General features: G+C 60.8%; 1 protein-coding gene across 6 annotated transcripts in view; it reads right to left on the bottom strand.

Moving 5' to 3' along the window:
* LOC142003877 (cell adhesion molecule CEACAM6-like) overlaps nucleotides 1-18,893 on the bottom strand; it is a 31,777-nt gene extending 12,884 nt beyond the window's left edge. For 4 of the 6 annotated variants that reach the window (XR_012642891.1, XR_012642890.1, XM_074981219.1 and 1 more), the window contains exons 1-2: nucleotides 18,568-18,893; nucleotides 14,608-14,970 (exon numbers count right to left, since the gene is read on the bottom strand). Coding sequence is in view for 4 of the 6 variants with exons in the window: in XM_074981219.1 (XP_074837320.1) it covers nucleotides 14,608-14,970; nucleotides 18,568-18,637 (433 nt within the window). In the remaining 2 variants the exon portion in view is untranslated. The remainder of the gene's footprint in view (nucleotides 1-14,607; nucleotides 14,971-18,567) is intronic. The other 2 variants (XM_074981218.1, XM_074981216.1) reach the window with 2 other exon arrangements.
* Between the last annotated feature and the right edge of the window lie 3,218 nt (nucleotides 18,894-22,111).

Consider the following 22,111-nt stretch of genomic DNA (forward strand, 5'->3'; position numbering starts at 1 on the left):
CCTTGTTTGATGCTGCTCCCGATGCTGAAAACATCTGATAATGCGCCGTCATATTGGATGGTTCCTCTCATGTCTTTGTGGAAAGACCGGATCAGCTTGAGTAACCATGATGGACATCCTATGTTGTGGAGCAGTTTGAACAGTCCATCCCTGCTGACCAAGTCGAAGGCCTTGGTTAGGTCGATGAAGGCAATATAGAGTGGCTTCCTCTGCTCCCTACATTTCTCCTGCAGTTGCCTCAAAGAGAAGACCATGTCAGTGGTAGATCTCTCTGCACGGAATCTGCACTGTGATTCAGGATACACCCTCTCAGCAATCTTCTGGAGTCTGCCGAGGATGACGCGAGCAAACAGTTTACCAGTGATGCTTAGGAGGGAGATTCCACGGTAATTGTTGCAGTCGCTTCTGTCTCCTTTGTTCTTATACAAGGTTACGATGTTAGCGTTGTGCATATCCTGTAGAACCTCTCCCTCTCTCCAGCACAGGCACAGTAGCTCATGTAGGGGTTCCAGGAGAGTGTCTGTGGCACACTTGATTACCTCTGGTGGTACCATCCTGGCCCGGGGCCTTTCCTACTACAATGTTGTCAATGGCTTTCTTCAGTTCATCCACAGTTAGTTCCTGATTCAGTTCGTCCATTACTGGTAGGAGCTTGATGGTGTTGAGGGCTGAGTCGACCACAACGTTCTCGCGTGAGTACAGCTCGGAGTAGTGCTCAACCCAGCGCTCCATCTGTTTGGCTTGTCAGAGATGACTTCACCAGATTTGGATTTCAGAGGTGCCATCTGGTGCTGGGTGATTCCTAATGCCTTCTTCATACCCTCGTACATTCCTCTGAGATTACCAAAGTCGGCACAGGTCTGGATGCTGCCACATAGCTTGAGACAGTAGTTGTTGGCACAGCGCCTGGCCGTCTGCTGTACTGTTCTTCTGGCTGCTCTGAGCGCTTGCAGGAAACTCTGGCTTGGCGAACGTTTGTACTCCAGGAGCGCAGCGCGCTTCTTTTCGATGGCTGGAATCATCTCATCGGAGTTAGCTTCGAACCAGTCGTTCGTGTTTCTGGCTCTTCTTCCAAACACTGACAAGGCCGTGTTGTACATTGTATCCCTCAGATGCCGCCATCTGGATGTCACATCGGCACCCCCAGGGCTGCTGCGCAGATTCTCCTCAAGGGTCTCTCTGAACTTTTCGGCTCTCCGAGTTTGCCGTCTTTCTGGCATCAATGCGGGGCCTTCCAGTGGGTTTAGAGTGGTGCAGCTTTTTGGGAATCATCTTGAGTTTGGAGCAAACTAACGAGTGATCTGTATCGCAGTCAGCACTATGGTAGCTGCGTGTCAGAAGGACGTTTTTGAGGTTATCACGTCTAGCAATGACCACGTCTAGTTGATGCCAGTGTTTTGAGCGTGGGTGTCTCCAGGACACTCTGTGCTGTGGCTTTGTTTGGAAAAATGTGTTTGTGATGCACAGATTGTGGTACGTGCAAAGTTCAAGAAGATGCTGTCCGTTTTCATTCATTTTTCCCACACCGAAGCAGCCTAAGCAGGAAGGCCACGAGTCACGATCGGCTCCAACTCTCGCATTGAAGTCACCCAGAATGTACAGTTGTTCGCGAGCAGGTATTTGCGCTGTGGCAGCACTAAACACATCATAGAACTTGTCTTTTGCTTCCGGTGCGGCGTACAGGGTTGGAGCGTAAGCGCTGATCAGGTGGACAGGACCGGCACAAGTTTGAAGTATGACCTGAAGGAGTCTTTCTGATCCACCCATGACTAATTCCACCATTTGTAGAAGGGTGTTTCTGATGGCAAAGCCAACACCATGCTCCCTGGGCTCTTCTTGGGCTTTACCCTGCCAGAAAAAGGTGTAGTCCTTTTCCTTTAGAGATCCTGAATCTGTGAGTCGCGTCTCTTGCAGAGCAGCAATGTCAACTTGGAGTCTCTTCAGTTCCTCATTGATGACAGTGGTCTTTCGGGTGTCGCTGATGTCCTGAAGATCTTCAGTCAAACCGGTCAGCATGGTCCGCACATTCCAGCAAGCAAGCTTAAAACTTTGATGGTTTCCTTTTCTTGTTGATTTTCTTATTGGTTTGCCTGGTGCTCAAATTTCAGTCAGTTGTCAGGTTTGGGAACCTTAAGCCTCACACACCCAGTGAGGCAGGTGAACTGTGGTGGTACAGTACCCTATTGGCTGGGGGCTGCCCAGCTTGAGGCGGGCGGTGACTGTCCAGTGAGATGTAATGATCTCTCCCACCGTCGAAGGCAACCCCTTGCGCTCATTCTCTACGCCAATCGAGCAAGAGCTTATAACCAGTATCTGTTACCTCCCATGTTGGTTCAACGCCATTAGCGATGCTGGAGTACCTCTCCAGGCATGAGCCTGGGCAACTTTTTGGGACCCTGGGTTGCCCAGATGCCAGTGCCCCCCTCTCGGCTTTACTGATATAGTCCAAAGGAGAGGATAACCTCTACGTCTGGTACCAGCTCAGCTGCAGGAGTTGCCGGGTCAATGCCAGAAGTTGGCACAGAACCGCCTTAGGACTCCCCTCCAGATTTTCTGTCAGGGTTTTCTCCCTTAGTCTTGCTCCTTCCCAGGATAACCCACAAGGCAGTGGGGTGCGGAGAACGAGGGTACAGTTCCACTACCTCTTGCACCTCCCTGGCACCACGTGTCCCCAAAGCTCCCTGTGACCTGACAACCTCCTCCCCTCCCCTCTGCCTCCCATCAGCTACCATCACCCTTTGTCCCCCATCCACTCCCATGTCCCCCCCACCTCATCACACTGCCCCTATCAGCTCTCATCGCCCCCAGGTCCCCCCTCCCCCAGCCTCTCTGCACCCGGCCATGCGCTGCTGCAGCCCCATGTCCTCCAGGAAGGTGCCGATCTCACGTCCCAGCCGCACCCTGGGTCCCTGCCAAAGCTACCAACTCTTTTTCTGGCTGCGGCTGCCCCCGGAGCCCCACAGAGCTGCTGTGGGACGCGCATTCAGGGATCGCAGGACTGGGACTGGAGGCCCAGGCAATCTGAGCCGGGCGTGCCACCACTAGCCTCCATGGGTGCCACCATCCACACAGCCGTACCACACGCCCCTAAACCACACGCCCACCACTGACACCCCTGGGTCTTGCCCCCTGCCCCCCACACTCCCCCAAGCCCACTTGCAGTCCGCTGCCCACGCTGCACCCTGGGGGAGGCGGGTCCCTCAGCTCCAGCCAGCAGTTGGGAACGCTGCCACCGTAACCACCTTGCCGCCCCTTTCCCCTGTAGAAGTTACTAGCTCCCTCTAAGCTCCCCCTCTAAACTCCCTCCTGTTAGCGACCACCCTGTTTGCAAGCTCCCTGGTCACTTGCCAGCAGGGTTTAAACAGGGCTGGCCTTCCTGAGAGCCCCTCCCTCTGACTACCGCTCAGCCAATCGGCACGCAAAGTTTAGATTTCTATCGGTGTATTGGGGTGCATTAGGAGGAGCATTTCCAGCAGATCTAGAGAACTTATTATTCCCTCTACGCAGCACCGGTGAGGCCACACCTGGTGTACTGCACCCAGTTGTGGGCCCCGAACTGCGGAAAGGACATGGATGCATCAGGGGGGCCAGCGGAAGACAACACAAAAGATAAGTGGGCTGGAGTACGAGACTTCTGAGGAGAGGCTGAGGGGACTGAGCTCATTTAGTCCACAGAGGAGAAGAGTGTGTGTGGGGAGTGGTTTTAATAGCAGCCTTCCACTACCTGACGGGGGTTCCAGAGAGGACGGGGCCAGGCTGTGCCCAGTGGTGGCAGAGGGCAGAACAAGGAACATTGGTCTCAAGTTGCTCTGGGGGAGGTCTAGGCTGGACATTAAGAAAAGCCCCTTCACTCAGAGGCGGTGAAGCCCTGTGTGATGGGGTTCAGGGGTCCCCCTGCACTGCACCCCGCCCGCTGGCAGGAGAGACTCTCACTCAGCGGGCACAACAGCAGGTTTATTAGGCAACAGATGTCCAGTTTCTCACAGAAGCAACAGCATAGCCGCCAGAGACAGTCCTTCCAACCTGTCCTGGGGGGAAGACCCCGAGGGGTGCCCCTCTGGGGTGTAGCTTTCCCCCTCCTCAGGCTGGCTGCCTTCCAGCTCTCTCTTTTCCTCGCCTCTAACTGCCGCCCCCGATTCAAAACCCCAGCTCAGCTCCTCCCTGCTCTTTGTTTAGGCAGAGGTGTTATCTGCCAGTTGTAGCCCCAGGGTCATCCTTAGCCACTGGGAGCTGCTGCTTGCCTCGGACATCCAGCCTGACTCACACATGCACCCCCCCCCACTCCATCACACCCTGCAATGGGTCACCCATGCAAGCAGTGGGATCACCTGACCTGCAAGATTTTAAGCCCTGGCTGGGATGATTTTGCACAGGGGGTTGAACTTGCTGATTGCCTGAGGTCTCTTCCAACCGTAATCTTCTGCGATTAGGACATCTGACGGTGGGATGGTCCAGCTGCCCAGCTGCTCACCGGACACAAGGCCCTGCTGTCCCAGAGCAGGGGTGGCGGGTGGGGGAGCTGTAACACACAAGGCTGAAGGTCCTGTTCTCAGGCACCAGGCACCTCTGTGGGCAGCATTTCCATGCCGGGAGCAGAGAGAGCGTTACCGTGTGCCAGCCTCCGCATCCCCCAGGGACCTGCCCAGGGGGACTGTGGGACGGTCCTGGTGCTGCCATCCCAGGGGAGACTGGAAGCTTCTTTTGGCCATTTCCATCAGAGACGAAAACCGGGCAGGGGAGGGGAGGAGGGAAGGGAGGGAAGGGGAGGCGCGTGGGGGAGGGGTGCCTGCTGCCACCAGTAAGCACCCCTCCGCCACGTCCTGTGAGGTTGTGCAGAATTTCAGCTTCCACTTCGCAGGAAGTGAGTCTGACACACACAGCCGGGGAGAGGTGCTGGGATCACAACCAGCCAAGCCATTGGGTCCCTGCAGTGCAGAGCCGGCCCCAGCCAGGAACCTGCATTTCTGGGCTGCCTTGGGGCTGGCCCTGAGGTCTGGAGCTGTGGGGCAGGTGGGGCCCCTCCAAGGACACTGGCATTGACCTTCCTGCCTCATGCAGGGCTCAGGGCTCCCTTGGCCACAGCTGAGACTGAGCCACCAGAGTGCTGGGCAGACGCTGCCTGATGGGCGCCGGGAGGCATCATCCCCCCAGGAGCCCAGCTCTGCTGGACACCTACACAGAGCTCATGGGGAGAGGCAGATGGAGGCCCTGGGGTGGTGGGGAGACGGGGGAGTCACGTAACACGAGGGGTGAATGGGGGAGCAAGACATCAGACCTGTCTGCAGAGCTGGGACTGCTGAGGAACGGGCGACTCCCAGCCTGGGCTGCTGGCTGCTCCCTCACCCCCACTTCGCAAAGGGTCCTGAGCCCAGAGCGGGGAAGGTCTGTAAAGGGGGGTGTCAGGGAAGGATCCTGCCCCCCAGACCCACCGGCCAGATGTGCCCTTTCGGGCCACCCTGAGAGCTGCAGAGCCAAGCAGCGGAGAGCACAGCTCTGCCCTCGGTCGCCCCTCAGTGACGCTCACTCTGCAGCGCTGCCGTCGGGGTGGGGTGAGAAGCATCCGCTGCCCAGGGAAGGGACACGCCTTTGGGGGCCGGGGGCAACCCCGGGGGGGACTCAGGGTTGAAAACATCCCTCCCGCCGCTCAGCTTGTCAGCTGGGGCAGCCAGTGGCTCCCTGCTAGCCCTGGTGCAGCCAAGAAGGATGGCCACTTGCTACTGTCTTACACAGAAAAGCTTTTTGGATGCCTGAGCATGAACAACCAGGCTACCTACTCTGACTTCCACATCACTCAGTGCTAAGTATGTTTGTCATTGCACGATGATGCTGTTCAGAACTCCTGTATCCCTGGACACACCATGCACTAGTAGTAAATGCTGGTGCTCTAGTAGTTTTATGGTAAGTGAGTGTGGTACTTAGAGGTGAAAGAGTAAGTGTTCGGGACGTTACAAGCTGTCCTCCCTGCTCCCACATCTAGTCAGGGGAAAACAAGGATCATGCTAAGGAACTAGGTAAGTTACTCATTTCACTCAGATATGGTGAGGCCGCACCTGGAGTATGTGTCCAGTTGTGGGCCTCCATTTATAGGAAGGATGTGGACACACTGGAGAGGTGCCAGCGGAGGGCGACCAAAATAATTCGGGGGCTGGAGCATATGACCTATGAAGAAAGGTTGAGGGAATTGGGACTGTTTAGTCTGCAGAAGAGAAGACTGAGGGGGGACTTGATAACAGCCTTCAACTTACTGAAGGGAGGCTGCAGAGAGGCTGGAGAGAGGCTGTTCACAGTGGTCATGGATGGCAGAACATGGAACAGTGGTCTCAAGTTGTAGTGGGAAAGGTCCAGGTTGAACATTAGGAAAAACTCCTTCACTAGGAGGCTGGTGAAGCATTGGAATGGTCTCCCCAGGGGCGTAGTGGAGTCTCCATCCCTGGAGGTGTTTGAGTCTCGGCTCAACAAAGCCCTGGCAGGGCTGATCTGATGGGTTTGGTCCTGCCTAGAGCAGGGGCCTGGACTTGATGGTTTCTTTTGGTCTCTTCCAGCTCTATTGTTCCATGAGTCTACGATTCTACCCGGTGGGGCAGCTCTCGTCAGGGAGCACGGTGCCAAGCCCGCCCTGTTTGCTGCCCCACTGCCCTGAGATCGGCGCTCCCAGCGGAGATCCCAGCCTGGCCCCACTGCTCAGCCAGAGGGGCCGGGTCCCTGGTGGATGCCAGCATGACAAGAGGGCCGAGGGGTCTGGCACGTCGTGGAGTCCCTGAGGGAGCTGGGGGCACAGCAGGGTCCAGGCTGAAGCTGGTGGAGCCAGGAGCCGATGGGGCGATATTCGCACAAGGAAATTGGCACCAAATATCACCACAAACAAGAAAGCAAAAGGAAGGAGCTGGGCAGGTGGAGCTCCCCTCCCCCCGGCCAGGAGTCCAACAGCAGGACAAAGTCCCTGGTACCCATCAGGAACATGCACCTCTGGCCAGGAAGCGGAGCTGGCAGGGCACACACGGGGCGTGCCTGTGGCTGGAGTCCCACCTCCCAGAGCCCCACGGCTCCTGCAGCACTAAGGTGGGAGTACTGCCTTGCAGCTCACCCCCGGGGGAGCCCCAAAGCCCTGAGCAGCCCCTGAGAACAGCCAGAGGCACCAGGCCCTGGGTGCAAACACTTGGGAAGCCATTTCCAGCCGAATGCCCAGCACTCCGCTCACTTCACCAACCACACGTGGCAGGAATAGGGGAGCACAGAGCCCCTGGGACTGGAAAATGGGGATCTGGGTGTGGCAGGAATAGGGGAGCACAGAGCTCTTGGCTAGGGGTGAAAGAGGAAATGGGAAAAAGGGAAATGTGGGGAAAAGAAAACCCCTGACAGGAGATGAACGGGGGAAATCACAACCCAACAAGAGGCTGGGTCCAGACAGCAAAACACAGACCCCGTTAGAAGCTGGAATGAATCGTGGTTTCGACAGCGATCTCAGGGTGGCGCTGGCCTGGTTCTGAGAGCTGTGGGCTGCTCTGGCAGCTGGGTGAGTCCAGTGAGTCCCAGGAGACGGTCTAGAGGCTGGACAGGACCAGGCACAGGGGAACGTGGCTGGACAGACAGTGAAACAGGAGAGAGTTCCCGGTGCAGGGAGCAGGATCGGTGCCCCCGTAATGGCAGACAGAAAGTGTCTGGCCCACACCAGAGAGCCAGACAGGAGTGTCTCTGGGAGAACAGAGCCTCAGGACTGAGTCCAGCTCAAGCCTGCTGCCCCCACTGCAGGTGAGGGACACAGTAGCTGTGTCTACACGTGCACGCTACTTCGAAGTAGCGGCACTAACTTCGAAATAGCGCCCGTCGCGTCTACACGCGTCGGGCGCTATTTCGAAGTTAACGTTGACGTTAGGCGACGAGACGTCGAAGTCGCTAACCTCATGAGGGGATCGGAATAGCGCCCTACTTCGACGTTCAACGTCGAAGTAGGGACCGTGTAGACGATCCGCGTCCCGCAACGTCGAAATTGCCGGGTCCTCCATGGCGGCCATCAGCTGGGGGGTTGAGAGATGCTCTCTCTCCAGCCCCTGCGGGGCTCTATGGTCACCGTGGGCAGCAGCCCTTAGCCCAGGGCTTCTGGCTGCTGCTGCCGCAGCTGGGGATCTATGCTGCAGGCACAGGGTCTGCAACCAGTTGTCGGCTCTGTGGATCTTGTGTTGTTTAGTGCAACTGTGTCTGGGAGGGGCCCTTTAAGGGAGCGGCTGGCTGTTGAGTCCGCCCTGTGACCCTGTCTGCAGCTGTGCCTGGCACCCTTATTTCGATGTGTGCTACTTTGGCATGTAGACATTCCCTCGCAGCGCCTATTTTGATGTGGTGCCGCGCAATGTCGAAGTTGAATATTGACGGTGCCAGCCCTGGAGGACGTGTAGACGTTATTCATCAAAATAAGCTATTTCGATGTTGGCTTCACATGTAGACGTAGCCAGTAAGAGCCCAGGAGGCAGGAACGGTGCTGACCATGGGGAAGGCGCACACAGTGACAGCTGACAGGACGTCCCAGGCAGACTGGGAGCCCAAAGCTGACAGGGCAGATCTGGTGTGGCCACAGTGCTGGCCAGACAGTGACAGAGCCCCAGGTGAGGGTGCCCGAGACGGGGGCAGGCCTGAGGCACGGCGCCCAGATGCCTCCTGGCACCTCCACCTTGGCATCAGCCGGGAGGCTGGCGTTCGGGTTGGGCGCCAGGCATTCGTATGTGCCCAGCTCATCCAAGGTGGTGGCAGTGACGGTCCAGGCGCTGCTGGGCTCATTAGTGCCAATGCCATTAAGTAACCTGTGCCAGGAGGGAGCTGGGACGGAATTGGCGACATGCCGGGGCAGAGGGGACCCGAGGGACAGGCCGATGGGTCCCGTCCGCTGTCTCTGGGCAGCATCTGGCCCATCTACCTGGAGAGGGAGGGAATTAGGGGCCGAGATGGCACCAGGGGGACAAAGGATACACAGGTACCATGCCCCAGCCTAGGGCAACCGCTGCAGGGCCAGGGCAGAACCGCAAAGGAGGGGGCTCCCATTACGCACAGGCCACCACGACATTGCTGGGCTGGCTGCGTTTGGTGCTGATGGATTCGTGACCTCACACTGGTGGGCGCCAGCACCGCCCTGGGTGATGTTCAGCACCGTCAGAGTCTGGTCGTCAGGTTACAACACCAGCCACTGACTGGCTGTGAAATACACCCCGTCCCCGAGGCAGAGCTCTGTGCTCCCGTGGGAGGAGCTGCAACATGTAAGGTGAGGGCCCCGTTCTTGGGCACCAGGGCATGGCCAGGTGTCACCTGGGCAGTACTTCTGTGCAGGGAACAGAGAGGGTGTTACCATGTGTTCCTGCCCCTCCATCCCCCTGGGATCAGGGCCACCCTCCTGTGGAATCTGAGCCGGGTCCTGGTGCCGCCGTCCCACAGGACACTTTGGAAGGGCCCTTAGGCCATTTCCACCACAGACCATCACAGAGCAGGAACGATGGGGTCTTAGATGAAGGCATCAGCCAACTCCTGCCAAGCCAGGTGCCCTCTCTTAAATCCTCAGCTCCTGGAGTCCTGTGATTTCCAGAAGAGTCTTTACCTTCATTTAACACAGGGCAGATTTCTGGTCCATGCGAGTGGGGAGAGAAGATGGAAACTGCAATCCAGCAGGATCCTGTGTACCAGCCACGAAGACACGGGTCCAACCAGGGGCTGGAACGAACATTGGTATTTATACACCAAAATCATGACGGGTCAGGGCCTGGTTCCAAGGTCTGCGAGCGCTACTGGCTGCTGGTTTATTGCAGTGAGCGACAGGAGACAGTCAGGAGGCTGGACTGGATCAGAGCACCAAGGGCTGCAGCTACACAGTGTAATGGCAGAGAGAGCCCAGTGCTGGGAGCAGGAGCGGTGCAGGCGGTGGCAGTCGAGAGGTGCCTGATCCGACTTAGAGACACGGGAGCGACCCCTGGGGAACAGAGCCCAGAATGCAGAAGAGACCTGGAGACCCCAGTCCTGCGCCAGAGACGGTCAGAGCCAGGACACAGGAGCAGTTCTGACCAGCGCAGCTGGTGCGCAGAGTGGCAGGTGACGGGGATGTCCCATGCAGACGGAGAGCCCAGCTGGAGACAGGACAGACCCGGAGTGAGCAGGGCACTGGCTGGACAGATGGTGACGGAGCCCCTGATGCTCTGTGGTCGCATCCTGTTTATTCATATCCATTCTTTCATCCACCATAACCCCAGGTCCCTTTCCATCGTACTGCTGCTGAGCCAGTCGGTCCCCAGCCTGTAACAGTGTTTGGGATTCTTCCGCCCCAGGTGCAGGACTCTGCACTTCTCCTTGTTGAACCACAACAGATTTCTTTTGGCCCAGTCCTCCAATTTATCCAGGTCCCTCTGGATTCTCTCTCTACCCTCCAACATATCTACCTCTCCCCCAGCTTAGTGTCATCTGTAAACTTGCTGACGGTTCTATCCAGTCCCTCATCCAGGTCATTAATGAAGCTGTTGAACAACCCCAGCCCCAGAACCGAGCCTTGGGGCACTGTGCTTGAAACCAACCACCATCCAGATCTTGAGCCATATCCAGCTCCGGCCTAGCTATGCCTGTCCCCAGGGGGCAGCCCTCAGCCCTGCTGTGACCACTAGGCCACACTGCCTGCGCCCCCTAACAGCTTCGAGACAGCCAGGGCCAGAGACATGGGAACACATCAGGAGCTTGAGCCCCAGGCCCCGTGGCAGAGAGGGCAGCACAGACGGGGTTGGTACAGGCCAGGCCTGGATCCAGACTGGAGAGTGGCCCTGGAGAACGGAGCCAGCGGGGTGTGCCCAGCCCAGGCTGCAGAGACGGGAGCTCCCAGCACATGGGAAGGGCACTGAGCCATGGGGTGAGGGAGTGGTGATGGGACTGGATCCCGCCCTGACTGGGACCCCGCCAGGACAGACCCAGGGGAGCTGGCGCTGGCTGGACAGACTGACGGCGATGCAGAGGGGGGCAGGGGCCTGGTGCCCAGCGGCTCACCCACTCTGCAGGGTGGGGTTGTGGTACCGGTGTGCGGTGACACTCTGGGTCGAGGCGAGCCCCAGAGAACATCTGGGGGAGGGAGAAAGTGCCCCAGCGCGAGTGAGTGGCAGAGCTCGGGGGGCTGCCTGCGGGGGGCACTGAGAACATCAGCCCCCGCGTGGGAGGGGACACTGGCGTGGGAGCGCTCCCCGGCTAGCGGACGGGAAGGGACAGCCGGACATTGAAGGCAGACATAGCCCAGGGGACCTGCTGCCAAGGCAGGGCTCAGTGCTCCCTCTCAGATCCAGGCCAGGACGTCAGCCGGCCCCATGACGGCTCCCTGAAGCGCAGCCAGAAATGCCAGGAGTGTGTTAATTATTCACCAGCCATTGACGGCCTCTCCCTGCACCTTCCCGCTACTCTCAGCACGTCAGCTGGCACTGGCCGAAGGTCGGGACGTGCAGAGGGAGGGGATTGGCAGGTGGGTTCGCAGGTGACGCACACGGGGCCAGCGGGAAGCACACCCAAAGGCCGCCGCAGGAGCTGCTCTAGGTGGTTCTCAGCCATCGTTGGCCCAACAGACCCACCAGGGCTCAGGGCCAGGCACTTGGAGCTGCTGGCTACGGGGTGGGGGCTGCTGGCACTGGGGGCTTGGCGATGCTGTGGTGTGGCAGTGACACCCTCTCCCCATAGGGTGTCTCACACTGGGGCTTCCCATCACAGCCTGTCCCAGCGCAGGGCTAGCCAGGAATCCAGCCAGCCCCACCCCAGAGCACAACAGCAGCTGGGGACAGACAACCTCACCAGCCGCCCTTTCCCCGCTGCCACCAGCAAACCAGCTGTACCGGGGTAACGGGGTGCAAACAGCCGGCATTTCCTGCAGGGCCAGGGATTCCACCCCCTGCTGCAGGACACTCTCCCAGCTCATCCGTCCCACGGTACCCCCCGGCCATGCGGCAGAGCCTCTGCACTGGGGACAGGGAGGGGCCATCAGCCTCCAGCCAGGTGCTCTTCGGTTGGGGCTGTGCGGCCGGTGCCTGGAGAACTACCCAGGACGCTGGAGCTGCAGTGACGCTCCCGACACTAGGGAGGAATTTGGTCCCTGCCTTTAGCTGGTTAATTTGTTGGGTGGATTCTGGTAACAAGCAGGGCCCTGCACAGACCCTGAGTGACGTCTGGGCCCCGTCCTGCCAGGCGCTGCCCGGACACCGTGCGATGGGCCCTGCCCTGCAGCGCTCACGGCTTAAATGGCAAAGGCCGTTCTGCCCTGGTGCTATCGCTCTCCACGTTACAGTTGGGAACCGAGGCCCCGAGGGGGCAGGGATGGGCCCACGGGCACCCGGGACATGGGAGGCAGGCCTGGGGATTGAACCCCAGTGACCAGGCTCCCACAGCCCAGTGGGCAGAGTGCTGGCGGTGCAGGCGTGGCTGGGGTTACCGGGGAGAAAGCAGACCAGGCCGGAGGAGACTGGAGACCAGGTGCCCCAGTGAGGGGCTCGACGGAGCGGGGGAGCCAGGAGGCCATGGCACAGCTGGGGCCTCACCAAGGAGGTGGATAGAGGCGAAATCGCTGGTGTTGACCCAGTGGGAGGCTTCACACCACCAGGCCCTGGTGTAAGTGCAGGTACGAGGGCCCCGTGCCGGGCGCTCACCCAGCTGGGGCTGCCCGGCTCATGGTGCCGGTGCCAGGGGAGGTCATGCAGATGAGGTTTCACTGAAGTGCATCTGGCGGGGGCTGCACCCCACCTCGGGGAGCACCAGCACCGCTGCGGGCAGACGGGGCAGCAGGACAGTGGGCTGTGGGGGGCAGCGCTGACCCAGCCAGCAGCAGCCCAGCCGCCCTCGCACCATCTCACCATCCCCACATGGACGCACCAGGGCTGTCCCCTCCTTCGCCCCTCCCTGCTGTGCACAGAGGCACCTTCCTCCTGCAGCCGCCTCCCGGGGAACAGCCCCTGGGGAGTAGCAGAGATGGGGGGGCCTGGCAGACACCCACAGAGCTCCATCACCCGCAGCGACAGGGCTGCCCCTGCCCCCCGTTGCTGTGGGGGGAGGTGAGACAATACAAACAGGCTCCATGTGACCCGGGAAACCGAGGCACAAAGTGAGCACAGCTCCTGGCTTCCCAGCAGCAACGGGTGCTGGGTCTATGGGGAACTGGGGGCCTGGCTCCTGCCCCCACATCCCCGTCCCACCACCCCCTGAACCACCCAGTCTCCTGCACACTCCCCCTGGAGACTTGGCAGCAGTGCTGGACTGGGCACTTGGCAAGGATCAGGCCCAGGAGCGTCCCCATCCCAAAGGGGGAGGGGAACTGAGGCGGGGAATCACATCGGTGTGGGCCACAGGACACGGGTGCACTAGGGTGTGCGAGTAGCTTTGCACTGACTGCACTGCACTGTGGACACAGGGAGCAGAGTGTGCTGGAGGGGCGAGTGGCCCATAGACACTGCAGGGGCTGGGGGGCAGCGGGGGGGTGCTGCTACGTCGGGGGGTTAAGGGGGGGGCAGAGTCGCTGGGCAGGGAGGGACTTTGCAGCCGACAACAGCACCAGGATCTCAAGCCCCGGTGGCCCCAGTCCTGTCCCAGGTGAGGCCGCACCAGTGGGGCTGGGGGGTGTCCTGCAGAGGCCCAGCTCCCAATGGAGCCAGAGGGCGAAGGGTGAATCTGCCCCCCAATTGCCTTCTGTCCCCCAGACTCGCCTCTACCCCATGCCCCCTCCCCCCCACAGGTCCAGCAGGGACCCCTCTCCCCTGCCTGAAGGTGCCTCCCTACTGCCCCCAGCACCAGCTCTTCCCCCCCCCGAGCACCAGGCGCACACCCCAGGGCTCCGTGAACAGGTGGCTGTTAGGGTGGCACTTCCCCACTCTCCACCAATACGAGTGCCCCCAGGCAGCACGACCCAGCTCTGCCCTGGAGACACCTCTCCCCTGGCAGCTCAGTGCGCCCTCCGGCTGGCCAGCTGGGGACACCGGGGCAGAGATACCCGGAGTGGGGGACTGAGGGGCCCCAGAGAGGCTGGGGAGGGCAGGAGGGTGAGGGCACTGAGATACCAGGGTGGGGTGGAGGTGCCAGGGACACCAGGGGGCAAGGGGATACTGCAGGCAGCCTGATTCCTGTGGGCCCACAACTCACACACGGCCCCCCTCACCAGCGCATGGTCTCTGGCCCAGCCCTCAGCCCCATTGCTCCAGCTGCTGCTGTGGGGCTGGATTGCCCACAGGGACCAGGGCCTGAGCTGAGGCCCAGCGAATTCATGTCACCCAGGGCCTTGGAATAGGCATTGGTGGGACCAGCAGGTTCGGGGGGAGGTGCTGGAAGCCCCATAACCGGTGCAGTTCGACCCCATCCCTCTGTGACAGCTGGGGCTGCCAGGGCCAGGAGGGGCCGTGGTGGGATGGGGGGAACCAGAACCCCCCATCTCTGGAGAGGGCGTCATCTGCCAGGGCAGACGGGGGGGCAGGGAGTGACGGGGTACCTCACGCGGCGTCTGCGACTGGGGCAGGTCCCCCACGACAAGCCGGGCTGTTCCCAAGGGAGACGCCCAGAGCCCATCGCTGGGGCAGGGATGGGGGAGGGGTGTGGGTGGGGGTGGGGTGGGCAGCTCCTGAGGGAGGCACTTACCAAAGACCCGCAGAACCGCTGTGGAGGTGACACTGCCAGTCGGGCTCTGGATAGACACCGTGTAGTTCCCGGTGTCGCTGAGCCTTAACCCCGCGATGTGCAGGGAGCAGCCCGGGCCCGCGGTCTCCCGCCCCGTGTGGGCCGAGCCGTTGTTCTGAACGGGGGTTTGTGGGAAGTACTCGAGGATCCGTGTGCTCTGGTCGGTGCTCGCGGATCGGTACCAGCTGCAGCTCACAAAGTCCTGTGGCGGGTCCTGAAGGGCCAGGCTGACGGTCCCTCCCACCGCGGGGCTGGGCGGGGTGAGGACGATGGTCCCCGAGGTCTGGGCCGGGGCCGGCTGGAAGCAGGAGACCAGGACGGAGGCTGCGGAGGGAGGAAATTCTCAGCTGGGCAGAGAGAGCCCAGGGCACTTGGGGCTCAGGCAAGGCCTGGTGGGGACACGACCAGCGAGTGCCCGGCTGGGGCAGACCAGCCACTTGGTCACACCGAGCTGGAGCGCGCAGGGCATGAGGCAGACCCAGGGCCAGTCCAGGCCCAGCCTGCCAGAGCTCGGGCCCGGCTGGGAGGCACCTGCCCCAGGCTCCAGCTGTCACTTCCCATTCGCAGGGCAGAGGACGGGGATGGGGAGCAGATGCAGCCGATGGCTCCATGGAGAGAGGGGGAGTCCCCAGAGCTGCTAAGGGAGGTACATGTGGAACCCTTCCAAAGCGCCGATCCCCCCAGTGCAGGGTGGGGTTATGGGGTGGGGGTGGGGGGCTGGTGTTCCCATCCCACTGGGACAGGAAAGAGAGGGGGCGGGTGGGGCTGGCTGCCGAGGGCACAGCTATGGGCAGGGAAGTCAGGTGAGAAAACACCCAGGGCCACAGCTGGTGGGTGTAAAATGGAGTTGTCCCACAGGCACAATAGCCACCCACTGGAGCCACTGCGAGCTGGGCCTGGGGGGTGGGGATAGATAGATAGATACTCGGACTGCCAATTAATCACAGTTCTGTCTTATATTAACTCAAAAATTAATCATCATTTAGAAATGAATTGTGATTAACCACTGTTAAAACCAACTGAAATATCTTAAATATTTTGGAGGTTTTTCTACATTTTCAAATATATTAACATACTGGTTGCAGCACAGAATGCAAAGGGCACAGAGCTCACTTTCAATCACTCTGAGTACAAATATTTGCACTGTAAAAGGATGAACAAAAGAAATGGCATTTTTCCTTTCACCTCACAGGAGCACTTTAACGGGGTCTTTTACCTGTAGGTTTGGGTTTTTTTCTACATAGCTTTGCTCAAAGAGAAAGCCACGTAACACTCCAGAGCCCACAACCCCACCCGTCCTACTCCCTGTTCAGCCACCTGCTCAGACAGACGCATGTGTGCGGGTCTGGGATTTAATGCCTCCTGCTACTTATTTACAGTGTCACCGGAAAGTGAAAACTGGTGTTTGCATGGCACTTTGGTAGCTGCCTTTACTGTCTCTGTTACGGTAAAGGTTCATAGGTCCCTCCATGCCTTGGCCGTCGCTCCAGAGGACGTGCTTCCACACTGATGATGCTCATTAAAAACACATTAATTAAGTTGGGACTGAACTTCATGGGGCAGAATTGTACGTCTCCTGTTCTGTACCCCCACATTCTGCCGTACAGTCCATGCGAAAGCTGCCTTGGGTGATGACCCAGCACAAGTTGTTCACTTTCATTGCAGATTTGGCAGAATACAGCGGTGCCCATGTGAGATTTCGAGCGGTAGCCCCGGCACTTTGCCAGTCTGAAGTGTGCTCCGGAATCGAGGGACGAGGTGTGGAAAGTGCGTCCGGACGGCAAAAACAGCTACACGGATGTGGGGACTACAGAACCCGACGCACCAAAATGGAAAATCAACCTCCTGCTGGTGACGTGTGGCTCAGATGGGGATGGTGACCGGGCGTCCGTTCACTCTGCTTTAGAACCTGATCAGGCAGAACCTGTTAGCAGCATGGACACGTGGCCACTGGAATGGTGCTTGGAGGGACACATCTGGCACATAAAGAACTTGCAATGTGGGCTAGAACGGTGCCACAGGAACACCCGCTCTCTCGCTCCGGTGACATTGTGACCGAGGCGTGGGCAGCTTTATCTCCTGTGATGCAAACCAACTCGTCTGTGCAACTGGCTGAACAACTAGTAGGACTGGGTGGACTTGGACCCGAAAGTTTTACTTTGTTTCATTTTTAATGCAAATAATTTTTGTCCATAATTCTGCGTCTGTGAGCTCAGCTTTTGCGATAAAGAGATTGCACTGCCGAACTTGCATTAAGGAAATTGAAAAATACCATTTCTTTATTTCACAGTGCAAACATTTCTAATTAGACATATTTTAGAAACTTTGTATCTCTGTCCTTCTGTCCGATTGTGAATCCCTTTGTTTAAGAACCCCACCCAGACAGTGAGTGCCAGCACCACCAGCTTCGCTACGCAGCTGCCTCTCCTCATAACTTGAAGGGAGCTCGGGGTTTGGTTGCCCTGGACAATGGGCTGTGCCTGGGCTGCCATTGCATGTCGTACAATAGAAAGGAAGGGCCTGCTACCAGGGACGGCTGTGCTGTGGAGTGACCGCAGTGGGTGGCTGCACGGGGAGCAGAGTGGCCGACCGGGGGCAGGTCTCTGGATGGTCCTGGCCACTGCTCCTGGGTAAAGTTCCAGTGATGGGCAGCCCAGCTCCAGCTGGCCCCGGGAGCAGGAACTCACTACCCCTATCCTGAGCCCCCCACCCCCTACCCTGAGTCCTGCACCCCCCAGCTTGCCCACAGCCCCCCACCTGTCCTGATTCCTAACCCCCTGCCTTGGGCCCCCCCACACACTCAGTCCTCTGCCCTAACTCCTGCCCCCTCCCAAGCCCCCACCTCTGACTCCTGCAGCCTCCCACATCCCCACCTCCCTGCCCCAGGCCCGCCACACCCCAAGCCACTGCCTGACCCTGCCCTCACAGTCCTGCAGGGCTCAAGCAATGTCGGGTAAATATTCCAGTAAAACACAGATCTAAAGCGAGCCCTGAACAGCTTGTGTTCGGTCTGCGAGGGGAAGTCGTGGTAGCCGGCAGCTTCGCAAGCCACAGGCAGAACTGTGGGACCTTAGAAACTCACACATGCGTTGTGCCACCAGCTTCTGGCTTCTGCCCACAACAGCTTGTGGTTCTGCGCCCGACCCCACTCTGTGCAGGGGTCTCTGTGCGGAGGGCACTGAGCCAAGGAGTGTGGGATGGGGTGGGCCTGGGGCACTGGGGTTCTCATGCTGCAGCCCAGGTAACACTTTGTGGGCTACGTATGCAGCCCACAACGACACAACATGGTGAATTATCAGGATCGAGAGAGAGCGAGAGAGAGCGAGAGCGCTGGGCTGGGGTGTGTGGGAACAGACAGGTAGAAGACGTGTGTGTGGAGATGGGTATAGCAGGTGGGGGGGGCAGATGGAGGTTTCATATGGGGACAAACAGGCAGACCGAGGGCTCACAAGGGACAGACAGGCAGACAGAGACCTCGCACGGGACGGACAGGCAGACAGAGGGCTCACACGGGACAGACAGGCAGGCAGAGGGCTCACACGGGACGGACAGGCAGACGAAGGGCTCGCACGGGACAGACAGGCAGACAGAGGGCTCGCACGGGACGGACAGGCAGACAGAGGGCTCACACGGGACAGACAGGCAGACAGAGGCCTCGCATGGGGATGGACAGGCAGACAGAGGGCTCGCACAGGGACGGACAGGCAGATATGGATGGGGGCTGGGTACTGTGGGGGTCCCTGGACTGGCCGCACACCAAAGACCAATTCCAGCTCAGTTTCTCCCACTCCCACCCCGCACCCATGGCCGGCAGCTGGGCTCAGCCAGGGGGGCGCACTCCTTGAGGGGCCCCGGGGTGCCCACCTGGGACTGACCCCCACCAGGACGGCCCCCACTCACTCCCCCGCCCCCTGCTCTCACCTGCCAGCAGCAGCCCCTGTCCTGGGCCGCCAAGTACAGGGTGGTCACGTCTCCTGGGCAGGAGCCCCATGGCCCTTCCCCCCAGGGGTCACTGCCCGCAGGGGCCTTGGAGAGAGCGGAGTGCAGGGGTCTGGCCGGACGCCTGGGGTCTGTGCCAGGGCTGTGCCAGCTGCTTGGGCTCCGGAGACTGAGACTCTGGTCTGTGGGGTGGGAACTAGACAGCTCCACTTCCCTCCTCCCTCCACCCCCGCGGGGCTGGGCCAACTTCTAGCCAGCCCCCTGGCGGGCCCCTGCCAGCCCCGCTGTCAGCAGGGCTGCACCTGCAGGCTCTGTGCTGGGAGCCGTGGGGGGAACTGCTGAGCCTGGCACAGCGCAAAGGCACCCGGGGCCCACCAGCAGTGTCACACTCAGCGGGGGTGTGTCAGCACTGGGGGGGGCTCGCTCACCTAGAGACAACCCCCTGCCCCCGGCTAGGCAGCACCTTGGCAATGGGCCACATCCGGCGGGGGCTGGGCGCTGCCGAGATGAGTCACAGTGGGCACAGGGCAGTGGGGGGGTGCAGTGGGGGGAATCTCCCCCTCCCCCAGCTGGGCCCCAGCTCCCATTCCCAGGGACCTGGAGGGGTGTGGGGTTCCCCCATTCCAGGTCCCCTGCACTGCCCCTGCCTCGGAGCGCACCCCCACCTGCTCCAAACAAGATCCAGCCACACACCCAGGTGCCCCCCAGGACTTCAGGTGCCCCCAGCTCTCCAAACCGCTCAGCACAAGTGCACCCCTGGGGCACCCACTGCCCCCCCAACCTCCTGCAGTGCCCCCCTGGCCGGACCCCCCACTCTAGTGGGACCAGGCAGTTCTGGGGGGGCGGAATTCTCTCTGTGCCCCCCGCTCTGGGGTCAGAGGAACAGGGAGGGGGAGGGGGAGACAGGTTCATACCCACCTGCCGCTCCCCACTAGGGAGCACAGCTGCCCCCTCCCCGGCCTGGGAAACCCCTGAACCTGCTGCTGCTTTGGGGCACCTGGAGCTCACAGTCCCATGGCGCCACCAAGAGGCCAGTGGGGGAAGGGCACAAGGAGGGTCTGGCAGCGCCCAGGGTGTGGGGTTCATACTGGGTTCCTCCAGGACCCTCTGGTGAGTTCCCCGTCGCACCCAGACAGGCCCTGTGTTCTCCCAATACAGCTCCTGGGGAACAAGCTGTCTGGACTCAGAAGAGGCCAGAGGAGACCTGTGCAGAACTGGCCTCCCGCCTGACGTGATACTACTGCAAGGGGGTGCTCGGGACGGGGCCCAGACCGCAGAGGACCTGGCTAAGCTGATGGTCCTGGAGCGGTTCTGTGGAGCGTGACCACCTGCCCTGAGGCTGGGGCTCGAGGACCGGAAGCCAGAGGGCCCATGTGGTGCGCGGAAGCTGGCGGATGAGTTCACGGACAGCCGGGCCAGGTGTGAAAGGGAATCCTGGAGAGACACCTTCCCAGCTGTGCAATGGAGGGGAGCACCTACGGGGTGAGCCCAGCAAACAGGCCCAGCCACACACCCCCTGAGAGCCGGCCAGGGCCTGGGTGGAGCAGCCGGCCCGAGGGACACAAGGAGACCTGGGCTGTTATCGCCGTGGGCAGGAGGGGCACAGACAGGCCAGTGCCCCAAGGTCCCAGACAGGCCCAGCAGCCAGAGGCCTCGTGGGGTCAGCTGGGTGGGGTCCCAGCAGCCAGAGGAGCCAGCTGCCCGGGGGGAGGGGCTGGCAATACGTCCTCAGCTTGGCTGGGGGGTGGGGGATCCCCAGGCCAGCACCTCCGGGAGACCGGACGCCCCAGAGGCGGGCGTCTCCGTGTGCCGGGTGGGGGCAGGGCTGCCCCTGCACAGCGACTGCCTCGTGCCCCTGCAGTGGGGGCAGGGAGGTGATGGGCTTCTGGGACATGGGGGAGGGGGTGACGCTGGCCCAGCTTGAGCGCGTGGGCCCAGACCGCCTGGTGCCCAACCCCCAGCTGACCCTGAGGGAGGGGCACAGACAGGTCCCCATTCAAGGTACCTGCAGCCCGGGTGCATCTGAAATGGGGCTAAGGAGGCCCCAAGGAAGTGGGGGTGCTCCAGAACTTGCCTGCAGAGGAGCAGATGGGGGGCGACCCAGAGGAGTGGCCAGAAGGACCCCCCAGTGCTCTGGTCACTTCCCGTAGCCAGAGCCAGTGCGGAGTTAGCGGCCCGGACCCAGGGGAGGGCACCCGGCAGGGGGCGCAGGGCCCCCACCCGACAGGCACAGGGCTCAGCAGGGCTGGGACTCCAGGCTCAGACAGTGGTGGGGAACAGGTCCCTGTCCTGTCCCCACTGCCGAATTCAGGCCGAGGTGCAGGCAGACCCCTCCTCACAGACACTGAGGGCCGGGCTGGCCGGGGTGCGGCTCAGCCCCTGGGGGAGCCAGTCAGGAGAGATACATGTCCACCCTGCTCCGGTGCTGGCGGGAGCAGCCTGGGATCCGGCTCTCCTGGGCCTGGGGGTGTCACTCCCGGTCCAATGGGCTGGTGGGAAGGTTCCGTGGGACACTGAGGCAGATGCTGGAGGCTTTTACGTACTGGTCCCTGCAGGACTGGGAGGAGCACTTGTCCCACCTGCTGTTTGCACCCAGGGAGGTGCCCCAAGGGCCCAGCAGGGTCCCCCCAACTGAACCGTGGTGCAGACGGGGGGAGGGGACCCCTGGACTTGTTGAGAGACTTATGTGGGGGAGGCTGCCTGGATGGAGAGTCGGGGGTGGAGGATGTCCTGGCTTTCTGAGAAAGGCTCGCGGAGCTCAGGGGCCCTGCCAGGGAGGCCCTGGGCAGAGCCCAAGGGAAGGGGAAGGGCTGGTTCAACCACAGAGGGTGGGGCCACACTGGCCCCCAATGTTGTCCAGCAGCTGGACAAGGTGGAGTGGCTCCAGCAGGACACCCCCGCAGCAGGCCCAGGCAATGGGAAGCGCCGACGTCACAGCCAGTGCTTTACCTGGAGGGGGGAACTTCCCCAGGTCACTGGCTGAGTGACCCCGCTCAGCTCGGTCTGGGGGGGATGTGATGGAGTGATGTGGGGGGTTCTCTTCCCCTGGTTAGCTGACAGGCATTTCCTGGTGCCCTGGAGTTCCCTGTAGCTTCCCTCCCTCGCATAGGCAGCAGTAGAGCACAGCTTTACCAGGAGCGCCCAGGCGACAGGCACCTTTGTTCCCCGGGAAACGAGACAAAGGTGCAGGTGGAGTTTGCCCCTTGGATGTGGAACGGGGAGTTGGCAGGCAGGTACCTGGGTTGCGGGAGAGCAACAAAGGGGCGAACCAAGGCCCTGGCTGGGGAGCTCCCCTCCCCGGGATGGATGGGGCTGATGGGCTCTGCCGGCTGCACTGACCTCCCTGCGCTGCACTGTGTCCCTGGCGGCTCATAAACTCCCTGTTCCACCTGGCGAGCGAGAATCACTCCTGCCTGCGGGTGGGGGCACAGCCTGGGGACGCCTGAGCCCCAACACACCATGTGCCCCTCCCCTGCCCTCTGGCCATCACACCTGACAACTTGTGTCCGCTCAAGCCAGGTGGGAC

This window comes from Carettochelys insculpta, chromosome 30, assembly GCF_033958435.1.
Source record: "Carettochelys insculpta isolate YL-2023 chromosome 30, ASM3395843v1, whole genome shotgun sequence".
Lineage (NCBI taxonomy): Eukaryota > Metazoa > Chordata > Testudines > Carettochelyidae > Carettochelys > Carettochelys insculpta.